Source organism: Hyperoodon ampullatus (assembly GCF_949752795.1).
Source record: "Hyperoodon ampullatus genome assembly, chromosome: 14".
Lineage (NCBI taxonomy): Eukaryota > Metazoa > Chordata > Mammalia > Artiodactyla > Ziphiidae > Hyperoodon > Hyperoodon ampullatus.
The window spans coordinates 80,604,730-80,617,662 of record NC_136927.1 but is presented as its reverse complement, the minus strand read 5'-3'; the positions used below and the strand labels follow the sequence as shown (position 1 = coordinate 80,617,662).

Below are 12,933 nucleotides of genomic sequence, written 5' to 3'. Positions count from 1 at the left end.
CACTGGGGGAATCAGGGAGGCATCTTCAGAGATGCCTGGACAAGATGCCACAGGGCTGAGCAGAAAGTTGTGGAGAGGCCCCTCCGTTCCCAGAATTCTGTCGAACTGTGTCTCCTCCAATCCGAGTCCTCTATCCTGGGTGAAGACATACCAGTAGTTATCTCCCTTGCTCAGAGGCTCTCCCCCGTGGCAGGTTTTCCCTGATGGCAAACAGACCCATGCGACTGCCCTGCGTTTTACTGATTTGTTTCCTCTTCAGCTGACCTCCCTGTGGTTCAGTTTATCTCCAGGAAGTTCACTAACGCTCCCTGTGTGTCCAGCCCTGGGATCACAGAGAAGAACCATGCCCCCTGTTCTCCCGTAGGAAGCTCCGAGTCTGGGACCTGGGGGTGACCAGACGCAGACCCTTCCATTCACTGCGGTGAGAGCTAGGGAGCCCAGGGGCTGTGAGACCACAGTGGCTTAGAGCAGCTGACCCAGCCTGGGGGGTCACCCCCATCCCCAGAATAGATGCCTTCCCCACCTGCACGCACACTTCTTAGAGAACGTCACTGCCTGTCAGAAGCAGCCTCACCCTGGTCACCCTCCGTTCCCTCATCTTCCTCATTTTCTCCCTTGCACTCTTCACTGCCTGAGTCTTCTGTGTTACATTTATTGGTTTTATCTGTATTTTTGTTTGATTCTGTTTTTCTCCCCTGCTGGAATTTCAGCTCCCTGAGGAGAGGCCTGTGTCTCATTCACCACTGTATTCCCTCCCAGTGCCTTGATCGGTATGAGGCACTTGTTAGACATTTGATCAATAGCTTTTATCGTAATGCTTCATGATGTCATAGGCAGATCCCAAACCTGGCAGTGATTCAAAAGTCCGGCTCAGTCCAACTGAAAAACTTCAGTCTTGTATCCATTTTAACCTTCACCCCAATTCTTTCTGAAATCAAACTCTGACGTGACCATGGGCTGAGGCCCTTGAGCTCTGGAAGGAGTAGGATTTTCTCCTATTTCTTCTCCTCCCCGAGGTGTGTGAGTTCAGGGTGGAGGGATTGAGGGAAAAGAGCTCTCTTCTTCTGGACCCCTGCTGTCACTACCCTTTCTTGACCATCTGTACCTTTTCTGTCATGGGCACCCAAAGGAGGTCTGGCTCCGGGTCATAGGTGGGGCCTTTCTCCACCTTGAAATTCCCCAGTAGAGCTCTCGACTGCTTCTTCTGCTACGGGGGCTCTTTGCCCCCACACTCCAGCCCCAGCCCAGAAACCTTCCACCTAGAAAGCGCCTACTTTATAAGCTGCTGCCCAGCAGATGGAGAGGAAGCTCAGTGTGACTCCCGGTGGCCTGCTCTAACCACCTTGCCTTTATGTGTATCTCAGTTGACCTGAACAATCTACCCCTGAAACCCTCCCCACCCCCATCCCCACCTCATCCTTTTCTACATGTCTTTCATGCCCTTTCCTCTGTCTGAAATTCCTCAGCACGCCATCCTTCCCCCACCTCTGTATGTCGACCTGTAGCTCAGGCTCCAGGGCCGAGGGCAGATGCCGCCTCACCTTCACATCTTCCTTGTCCCTCTACTTCAGCTGTTCTCAACCTTGGTGCACATTGGAATCACCCAGGGGCTCTAAAAATACTGATGCCTGAGCCTCACCTCCAGACATTCTGATCGAATTGGTCCGGGTGGCGTCTGGGCATTAATACTGGTTGAAAACGCTGTGCAGGGCTAAGTGGGCTAGTGGAATTCTTTTACCTTTTTATCCGAGTACTTATCCCCCTCTGCTGGCCTTCATCCACTGTGAGACTGTAAGCATCTCGAGAGAGGAACGTGTCTGATTCATTTTTGTTGATCTCACCGGGCTCAGAACAAGGCTCAGTAACTTAAACTATGATAGTAACAATAATGATAATAATAATAATAATAGCTAGCATTCACTGCATGTTTACTATGTGCTACACGCCACGCTAAATCCTGTCGATGGATTATCCCATTTACGCCCCAACAACTCTGAGAGGCAGGCGCTACTGATTCCCCTTTTACAAATGAGCAAACCCAGGCACGGATGTCAGGGAACATGCCCAGGATCGCACTGGTGTGAAGGATGGAGCAGAGAGTGGAGTCTGGGCGGGCTGGCCTCAGAGCCCGTGCTGATATCATATTGCCTCTGTACAGTTTGTACATGGTCAGAATTCCCCCATCAAGCTATTGAGTGAAGGTGAGTAAATGAGTGGTTGGAAATAAATAACTATTTCCTAGGCAATAGCTCCATCAGGCCTAGTGGGGCACCTCTCCATTAGATTTAGTCCTGGTACCACTTTCATAATGGCTCATGTTCCAAACACCTGCTTGATGATTTATGTAATATTTTTTTAATTAATTCATTCATTTATTTATTTTTGGCTACATTGGGTCTTCGTTGCTGTGTGCAGTCTTTCTCTAGTTGCGGCGAGCGGGGGCTGCTCTTCGTTGTGGTGCGGGGGCTGCTCTTCGTTGTGGTGCATGGGCTTCTCATTGCGGTGGCTTCTCTTGCTATGGAGCATGGGCTCTAGGCATGCAGGCTTCAGTAGTTGTGGCACACAGGCTCAGTAGTTGTGGCTCGTGGGCTCTAGAGCGCAGGCTCAGTACTTGTGGCGCATGGGCTTAGTTGCTCCGCAGCATGTGGGATCTTCCCGGACTAGGGCTCAAGCCCACGTCCCCTTCATCGGCAGGTGGATTCTTAACCACTGCGCCACCAGGGAAGTCCTGATTTATGTAATTTTTTTTTTTTTTTTTTGCGGTACGCGGGCCTCTCACTGTTGTGGCCTCTCCCGTTGCGGAGCACAGGCTTAGCAGCCATGGCTCACGGGCCCAGCCGCTCCGCGGCACGTGGGATCTTCCTGGACCGGGGCACGAACCTGTGTCCCCTTCATCGGCAGGCGGACTCTCAACCACTGCGCCACCAGGGAAGCCCATGTAATATTTTTAATTTAACATTTTATCTAAAACTTTTCTACTCAACTTCATCCAAGCAAAAATATCCATTGTACCAAAGAAATATCTTTCCAAAAAGCACTTTTAAAGATTAACCTCGTGTGTGTACATGCACATGTATGTGTGCATGTGTGTGCACCACCTAAAGTAACCTCACCACCCCTGTAGGTGTACCACACTTATCTGCTATAAACAGAATGTTCAGCCATCCTCCTTATCAACCTACTTAACAACCTGGATCCGAATTATACCTAGGAATTATTAAAAGTTCCACTCATTAGAGTTCTATTCTAATATGAACAGTAAGTTATGTTAGAACCTGTTTAAAAGTTCATCTCTTCCCAAGTAAAACACGTTTTGCCCAGAATTAGCTAGAAAAGCCAAGAAGCTTGTTAAGGCCATGGCTTCTATCTGCATTGGGCTTTATGAAGTTCCAGCTCTTTAAGAGACATTTCACAAGAAGCACTGCTCCATTTAAGAGGGAGTGCTGGGGCTGAGGGAAACCCTGTGGGATACAAGCATTATTATTACTTTTTAAAGTATTCACCGAAGTGTGTTTATGCATTTTTATCACTGTTCCACAATAACCCCGTTTTTAATGCAGGCTATTCTGGCCCAGTCCTTGGCATTAGGGTAAACCCACGTGCCAAGTGAGTGTGTGGGAGGAGGTGGTCTAGAAACTCAGAGAAGGGAATAGGTTCCATGGGTGCTGTGACCCAGAAAGACTTCAGTGGAGAAAATAAACTTGAGCCCGAGCCTGAAGAATGAATGGGTTTGAGGTAACCTGGCTTGGCCCAAGGTCATGGGAGTGAACGTGAAAAAAGGAGGATATTCAGCATGCATCCCACCCTCCTGGGTGAGTTAGAGAGGAAAATTCGTCCCAATAGCACAGCCTTCGCACAGTTAACTCCCAGATCCTGAAAGCGGAATGATTATTTTAAAACATCAGTACTTTTCTTTTCAGTTGATACAATTCACCACTGCGGGGATTGTGGGAAATCAAATAGAGGCATCTTCCATGATTAAACTGGAAGACCACGAAATATTGGCATCATACATAACCTCTGTGCAGAATTGGGAGAAAAGGGTTTTTGTTTGGGATGCAACGTGCACTGCTGTGTTTGTTAGCCTCTGGCTCCAAACAATGTCCCTCCAACTAACTGCAAATGCTGATTATGTTAGAAAGAGGGGGCGGGGAAGGAAGAGTGACTCTCATAAGCTTCTGATTGTTCTACACCCCCGTGGGCAGAAGAAGTATGGCTGGAATTAGGGGGTAAGGGAGACAGGGGCGCGAAGCAAAAATATTACTTTGAGAGTCCACATTCAACAAGTTACAACCATGAAAACTCTGTCTTGCTCCTAGGACATAGCTGACGGCACGGGAGACGAAGGACAGGAAATCCCAACTGTGAGTTGCTCTGTCCCCGGGGTCCCTGAAGAACTGGAGGTGGCAAAGGAGGACCCCCAGACAGAGAATAATAATTCCATCATGAGCTTCTTTAAAACTCTGGTAAGCAGTTTCATCTCCTTTTCTATTCTATTCCTCAAAAGTTTTGTTGCTCAAAAGTTTTGTTAGATCTAAGAATGATGCATACTTGAATGTTATTGCTCTAAACGGCTTGATGCAGCTGGGACATTGGAGAACAGGGACAAGATGTGCTTCGTAAGGGAACTGGCTTTCAGTGAAGGAGTCTTTAGTTGCTGCCAACTGTGAGATTAACTATACTACATGAGCTATGTGGTAGTAGAACGCTACCGCAATTGGATATCATATGGTCATTGATCATAAAAATAACTGGAAAATACTTCCTTGAGTTGCTGACCTATCAAAGCATTTTTGCCACTCAAATGGCAAATAAAACTATAGAAATCACTTTCTATCTTGTTACATCTAAAGCTCCCATTTGACTGGGTGGAGGCAGGGACCCACATCTTGCATTGCTTGCTGCTGTCTGACTCTTTAGACCCCGCAGCTTGGCACCTGCCAGACACTCAAAAAAGGGCTGAATGAGTGAATGCATAATTAAACAGACAGCTCCAAGTGTTTGGGCTATTCCCAAAGGCCAAGACCAACTTCAAAAGATAAAACAGAAAAAGTCAACCGAATGTGCCACAAACACCAAAGGGTTGTACATTTGTTTGGATTAGTGGTGGACTTGTTGGAAAGTATGTAGCCATCCAGGAGACAGTTTTGAATGTGGTCAAGCTCTTAGTGAATGTATAAGATCTGATGCATTTCATTATAAAATATTAACTTTGTTAACTTATGTATACTTAGGTATTACCCAGAAGTCCATGGGTTTCTACTAAATTAAAAGGACTTCTCATTACATTCCTTACTTGTAGAGTGAAGTGGACCACCCTAAATAAAAATATGAAATAGGGAATTCCCTAGTGGTGCAGTGGTTAGGACTCGGCACTTTCACTGCCAGGGCCCAGGTTCAGTCCCTGGTCGGGGAACTAAAATAAAAAGAAAGAAAGAAAGAGAAACACCCTACAGAGCTATGGTTTTTAACATTTGTTTTTTCTCAAACTTTTAAGGTTTCGCCTAACAAAGCTGAAACAAAAAAAGATCTGGAAGACATGGTAGGTCATTTGAAGTGTGTTTGTGTTTGTGTTTGTGTGTAGAATTGGATTTGGATTTAGGTATGCGCCTTTGTTTTTTGAATTTTGTGTGCGTGTGATATACATACACACATATATACATATTTAGCAATTTAATAGTGCTGTTAGATTGTCTTTAAAATGTTCCACTTACGTTAATGGTATTTTAATGAAAATTTTGGTGGGAAGCGTGAAATATGTGCCAATTCTGGCTAAATAATGTCATAGAAACCGATTTCTTATACAGAATAAGAACAGAATACTAATAATTATATATCATCTTAGTCTTTTTAGTTGTGTGTAGAGAGACCCAGGGAATATGGTAAAAGTTAGCCACTGGAAATGCGAAAGTCATGAGACTCAATTTAAAGCAGATGTGAGCTGCTAGATTTGGGTTTTTAAAAAATACGTCTTGCTTTGTTTTTCATGTAATTTGAAAAAAATTAGTCTCCACTGCAACGGCAATTGCTTGGTGGCATGAAATAGTCACCAGTTGACACTTGCCAAATGAAGGAACATGTACAGGGGTTAGGATGCCCTAGAGAGTGTGTGCTTTTTCGCTTCATCCTAGAAATTCAGCCAGTTCCCCTCAAAGTACATTTTGTTTGGAATGACTACTTTCTAGAGATGTTTTCCCTTTGCACTTGAGAGAACCGATTTCCTTTCGTAGAACACGTGGTTTAAATTTCACGGGAATCATGAGGGAAATTTAACTTGGTGACAGATAAATGTCTTGTGTCCTCCTTTTGATAACTGAAAGTGCTTCGAAAGGCACTGGGACCAAACAAATGGCTTGGCCAACCCGGTATATCTGCTCCCCCTATTTGAAGGGGCTAAGTTGTGAAAAGGATCCTAGAATTTGTCTCAGAAGACCTGTGTTCGAGCCGCCGTCCTGCTACTTGATAGCTGTGTGATCCTAACCTGTCTGAACCCAAAGTTCCACATCTGTAAAACTGGGGCAATAAAAATTCTACCTCCCCAACCCCAGGACTGAATGAAGGTGTGATAGTGCCTGGTAAACCATGGAGCTCTATTCAAATGTAGGTGAACCCTATTTCCATAATCACAGCAGGACAGACTGAACATCAGGATTACATCTGTATTGTACTGATTGGTTCCTCTAGAATTTTCTTCTTCCATTGAAAAAAAGATATATCTGAGGTATCTACGTGCATTTTCCCATAAGGTTATTTATTTGCTACAAGGCAGCTAGGGTCAAGTTCAATGAATGGTTGGGTCCGAATGTTTCTCTTTGGGTTCTGTGTTCTGCATTGTTGGAAATCACATAGTCAGCACAATAGGCTATAAACAGTGGGGTATGTGGGTGTGTTGTGTGGCTTCCCGAGTGACCTGATGCCCTCACTCCCTTTAGCTGCTCACGCATCAAGCCTCTTCCCCCACCCAGAATGTGGTCCCAGCTGAAAGTACCTGGTGGTAAAATCTCATGGCCCTGCCCAGAGAGCTATGCGCTCATTGCTGATGGACCTGGATCTCAAAAGCGGGTTTTGTGAATGTAGGTTGTCCGTGATGCCCACAGACTGACCTCTTTCTGCCAACCTGGTTCTCATACTTGCCTTCTTGACATCTTTTCTACTGAAGTTCTCAGATTCATGCTTTTGAAATGTCAGCACTTTTGTCCATCTTCTAATTTGGCCCTGGGCAATTTTTAGCACACTCCACAGCTGCCCACACAAAATCCCCTGCCATTTGTGACTTGAGTCAACAATTCTGAACGGTTGTAGCTGGGCTATTTTAGTTCCAATTTCCCCTCACTTTGGCTCAGTGGACTGACTCACTCTAGAAACATCTTTTGCCCAGGAGATCTGCCCATCTAGAAGTCAGTTGAAATTTTTGTGGGTGATACTGCTTCCCTGAAGTTTCTAATACCGGAAAAGAGGAGATCAGTTCGAGAATGAAAGCCATTTAGTGGCAGTACTTGACTCCAGGATGCAAAAATAAATTGCTTGTCTTCAGGTATTTTTTTCTTCTGTTTCACGTGGCAATAGCGTTTAGGTTTTTAAAAGTCATCGGGTAGGAACTGCATTATCTTTTTTATTTTTTAAACTTTTTCACCTGGATATTACATGTTCTATAGACAAAGCTTAAATATCTTGTCATTGTCTTTAGCAAATGGAGCTGCATTAATCTGGGTCATTTAAACAGGTTGCCGTGTTGAAAATCAACATGTGCCTGAAATAGACTGTGAATTTGCACTTTAACACACTGTCTTTGAGAGTTTGAAAACGAAGAGCGTTCACATGATGTCTTGTGATTGGGAGATGAGGGTGATATACTGGCAGCTAACCGACAAAGTGGATTTACTGCACTTAAAAACAACAGAAAAAAATGCGTTCTGTTTAAAAACAAAGTTCTAAGCTGTGACTGCTGTTGCCCAAAAGGCGTCTAAAGCAGAAAGTGTCTGTGATGGACAAGCTGGGCAGAAGACATCCGCGATCCAGGCTAAAGGCACCAAGAAAAAGCATCTGCATAGCCCCAGGCTAGGACTCGCCTTTAGAAAATTCTTTAGGCATAAGGTCTGTATCTTGTTAAAACAGGAGGAAAAATAAGAACCCTGGTCTTCACCACATGACACATGCGCCCATCCTGTATCCAGCCAGCTCCACTCCAGTGAAAACAGAGCCGTGGGTGGTAGAAATCATTAGAGGGGAATTAAGTACTATGTGAATCAAATTTCAGAGATTTTAAGTCCCCATAATTGTAAATATCTCAGACTACTTTCCTAGTGTGGACCAGGGTTCTGAGATTATTCTTCTAACCTAGTGTTTCCCAAATGTTGAATGTTTGCATACCACCTTCATCGTTTTTGGCAGATATACCACTATTTACTTGATATTTTTATATTGAAATTGACTCACTTCCTATTTAAAGATATCTGTAAAAGAAACTTTGTATTACATCACTCTTGGAAAAGCAGATCATTTTTCATAAGAGGAATGTACCATTATATGGGCAATAAAAAAAGAGATTACATCCTAGCTGTCTCGCTTGTGTTAAGCTCTGAATCTATTGCCATTTCTAGCTTTATGAAAAGGCAATTAGCCAGCAGTAGGGAAATGTTAAAGATTTCTCTACCAGCACCAGACTGAGATTTTCCCCCGAATGGTCTTAGAAAGATGAGAATTGAAAAAGGAAAAGTATTTCCACGATTTTAATATTATTTAATATCATAGCACAATCTAAGGCCATCTCTGACCCCACCAATGGTATGCTTGCTATACTTTGGGAAATGCCCTTCTAACCTCAAGATAACAATTCTGTCTTCCTGTGGTCTGTTCCGTCTCTCCCCTGTATTAACTAAACTTATACTGAGCCCAAATGGAAGCCCAGGCAGAACAAAACAATGAATGAAGGCAGAGCAAGTTCTGTCTCCACGTTCTTGGGAAGTAAAGACAACAGAGAAGTGAGTTTTGGAGATTTCACTCTTCTAATGTCTACGAAAATGCCAGTATTTGTCTGAAACCATCAATTAAAAGGATCCCCTGACTTGGGCCAGCATGCTTGTAAATTTGTTTAAAATATCCACCATTCTCCATTAAGTTGAATGAACTTATTTGAAAAACTTCCCCAGCTGGATGTTATAGTCCCAGGATTGTGTATGCAAATAAAAGCTCCATAGAGAGCTCTCCCAGCGGAATCTATATTTGCATAAACAAACTATGTTATGAAGCTACCCTTCGATTTCCATACAGGGTTATTTTGTCCTGTAACGAGACAAGGCGGTGGATGAGAGACACTGCAATGGGGGAGGGAACATTAAAAAGCGGTACCACTGTACGTGGGCGACCATTTGGTAACTGCTAGTGAAGTGTGTCATGGATCTGGTACAAAGGAATCTAGCTGAATTCCCACGGGTGCTTCGGTGAGTAGGGGGCCTTGAAAGTTTAAGACGCTATGACTCCCTCTCCCCCGACCCCCACAGATCTGCATTTCATCACGACATTCATTTCGTGCCTCCAGAATCTCTCCCCTCCCACAAGTGGACCACCCAAGTTCAGTATTCCTGGGGCTTCCTCAAATTGTTGGCTTCACGTCCTGCCAACTGAGTTGACTTTTGGGGTAGGAGAGGATTCTAAAACCACTGGGACGATGGAGAAGAAATGACCCTTTCTGGGATACTGTAACACAGACCTAAGGTTTTGCCTTGAGTTACATTCGGTCTGTTTTTTTACGTCAAAGTAAAGTAAGGGGACAATTCCCAGATGTTCTTAATTCTCCTTTATACAGCAGTGTGGTAGATCTCATTGGCTTTTTTTTTTTTTTTTTTTTTTTTTTTTTGCGGTACGCAGGCCTCTCACTGTTGTGGCCTCTCCCGTTGCGGAGCACAGGCTCCGGACGCGCAGGCTCAACGGCCATGGCTCACGGGCCCAGCCGCTCCACGGCATGTGGGATCTTCCCGAACCGAGGCACGAACCCGTGTCCCCTGCATCGGCAGGCGGACTCTCAACCACTGCGCCACCAGGGAAGCCCCTCATTGGCTTTTACCTTCATGCCTAGGACAGTGTTTTTCTTTTCCTCAATTGGTTGTTCTGTCGTCCAAAAAGATAGGAAAACAGGGCCATTAAAATTGACCAGCCAGAGTCCATCAATGAACCTTGTTGCATGATTATGGGAGGTGTGATACTCATCCTCCTTGAGTTCAGTGTGACCTAGGACAGAAAAGAAGACATCCAAGCAAATTCAAGGATAAAACGTTATCTTCTAGTTTTGCTCTTAAAAAAAAAATACAGTGGTTACCAATTCTGGTTAACTCCTCGGTTCATTTCTTTGTATGTCAATTTTTTCCTTCCTATAAAAAGAATTTGCTTAGTTTCAAAGCAGAGGAAAGGCTGACATTAATCAATGAAATAAGTTTATTATTATAAATAATAAGGGGGTCAGCGTTTCTTTGCTGAATCTGAATTTTTTTTTCCCTTGGCTTAATCACATGCGGTTCCTCAGAATAAAACCTTTTCACGCGACCTGCAAACGCTGGACATGACACATGCACACAAAGCAGGACATTGTTTTAGGAGGTCTTTGCCACACCCAGAAATGTTCCCCTCCCCACTCAGGTTTGCTCAATGCCCACCCTCTCCGTAAGGCAGTTAAAATATTAGCAGCTAATATATCATAGGGTTCATAAGCTTATGCCACACATTCACTGTTTTTTGGTTCTTGGTACAATGTTTCCATCTTACTAACACGTCCCCTCTCCCACACTCAACTGTGAAAATGATGAAAACTTCTTGTGGAAGAAGGTAAGGTCATCTGATAGGCAATCTCCAAATCTAATACATTAGAATTTCATGGGTAGGGTTGCCAGATAAATAACAAGTACCCAGTTAAATTCAAATGTCAGATACACAGCAAATAATTTTTGAGTATAAATCTAAGTATGTTCCAGGCCACATTTGGGACATCCTTAGGCAAAAAAATTATTCTTTTTTGATCTGAAATTCAGATTTAACAGGACATCCTATAGTCTCACTGTTATTTGCTAAATCTGGCAACCCTACTCAGGGGATTGTCTCCAAAAAACATGGATAGAATTTTCGTAATCTTCTCCGTCATGCAGACAAAGAGTATGAATTCAGTTGATGCTGTCAGAACACCATTTGGGGCACTTCTCTGGGAAGCGAGGAGATGAGTAGGCAGGGAGAGGATGACTCATGGGGGTGTGAGACTCCACAGCCCTGTAGGGAGGGGGTGGGTGGACGGAAACATGACATGGCAGGATGCTATGTGGGTAGCTCTCTGTGGCCCCTCTCATACAATTAATTTGTTATTTATTTAATGCCTGTTTGGAGCCAGACACTGGGTCTGATGGGAGGTAGGAATGTAATGGTGACTAAGACATAACAGCCTTACCTTCACAGAACTCATACTCTGGCCAGAGAGATGCATACTCAACAGCTACACAGATATATTTGTTATATTATATTACTATACATATGATAGAGTCATGTCCTTGTCATGTTTTTCGAAGATCTCAGGGTATCTTCCCAGAGCGAAGAGAATTGGCCATTTCCCAACAAAACTGATCAGTACAGATGTGTTTCTCAACTTTTTTCCTGTTATCACCCCTCCACCATGAAGCTTCTTTAGATATTTTCTCCCTAATTGCCCTTCTCCCCATGGAATTTTAGTACAACAGCTACACTTTATCTGTTGATGTACTGTGGCCCTTTTTCTTTTCTTTCTTTTTTTTTTTTTTTGCGTTACGTGGGCCTCTCACTGTTGTGGCCTCTCCCATTGCAGAGCACAGGCTCTGGACGCGCAGGCTCAGCGACCATGGCTCACGGGCCCAGCCGCTCCGCGGCACGTGGGATCTTCCCGGACCAGGGCATGAACCCACGTCCCCTGCATCGGCAGGCGGACTCTCAACCACTGCGCCACCAGGGAAGCCCTACTGTGGCCCTCAGTAGGACCACAGGCAATATAAACATCTAAAAGTTGCCCATAACACACCATCCCAAGAACAAGGGGAATCTCACCCCGCAACTCTCCCCCACGTGGAGTTAAGATTGCCGTGGCTGAGAATGCATATGGCGTAAACGGTTCCATCCCCTGATGGACACAACAGCACATGGAGTGGGGAGACCTTGGTCTGTTGGAAGCAGTGTAGACAGAGTAGCTATTCAGAGTCTGGGTTTGGGTATCAGACTCCCTGGATTCAGATGCCAACTCTGTCGCCTTATAAGTGCAATCACAGGCAAGTTATTTAACCACCTGGGACCCAAATTTCCCTAACTGTAAAATGGACATAACAATTAGTTCCTTCCTCCTAGGACTGTTTGTTGTTAGAACATTCAATTGCTTAAAACGGTGCCTGGCACTGGTGCCTTTTATTGTTACCATTACATCAGAGTTAAAAGTTGGCCATCTCTGTGCCTAGTCTACTCGGGCCCTAGTCCCTCTTCAAGAGGCTGAGAGAGAGAGGAGGCTGAGGGGAGCAAAAGGAAAGGGTAAAACCAGCCAAACCAGAGGCGTGTGATGGGCTAAGCAAACTAGACCCATCCTGTCTAGAAGTCTAGAACTCCAGAACTAGCTTTTTTTGGTAACCCCCATGTGGCTTTGGCTGAGTAGGCTGAGCACATACAAAGGGGTAGCCAGGAGCTGGTCAGGTAACACGGCATCTCTAAGTATAGAAAGGAAAGCAGCAGAATTTAAATCAAAGCAGTGCGGAGCAATGGAGCATCTGCTGTAATGACATGAGCAGGATGGATGGTTTCCTTAAGCCAACAAGAACCCTTTCTTAGAGACAGAAGTGAGGTCATCCTCACCCCCCCGCCAAGATTCTTGGTCTAACATGGACCCCTTGAGCAAGTGGGGATTTTCCCAAGAAAGCAGAAGGGGGGGTTGATGTTGGGGAC

General features: G+C 44.6%; 1 protein-coding gene across 1 annotated transcript in view; it reads left to right on the top strand.

Annotated features, from left to right (window-relative positions):
- The window catches only part of BCAS1 (brain enriched myelin associated protein 1), a gene marked incomplete at both ends in the record, with an annotated part of 101,295 nt that overhangs the window by 49,193 nt on the left and 39,169 nt on the right, over positions 1-12,933 (top strand). Inside the window, 3 exons of the mRNA XM_079718953.1 lie at positions 4,320-4,466; positions 5,498-5,542; positions 7,960-8,094. Of these exons, the coding sequence (XP_079575079.1) occupies positions 4,320-4,466; positions 5,498-5,542; positions 7,960-8,094 (327 nt within the window). The remainder of the gene's footprint in view (positions 1-4,319; positions 4,467-5,497; positions 5,543-7,959; positions 8,095-12,933) is intronic.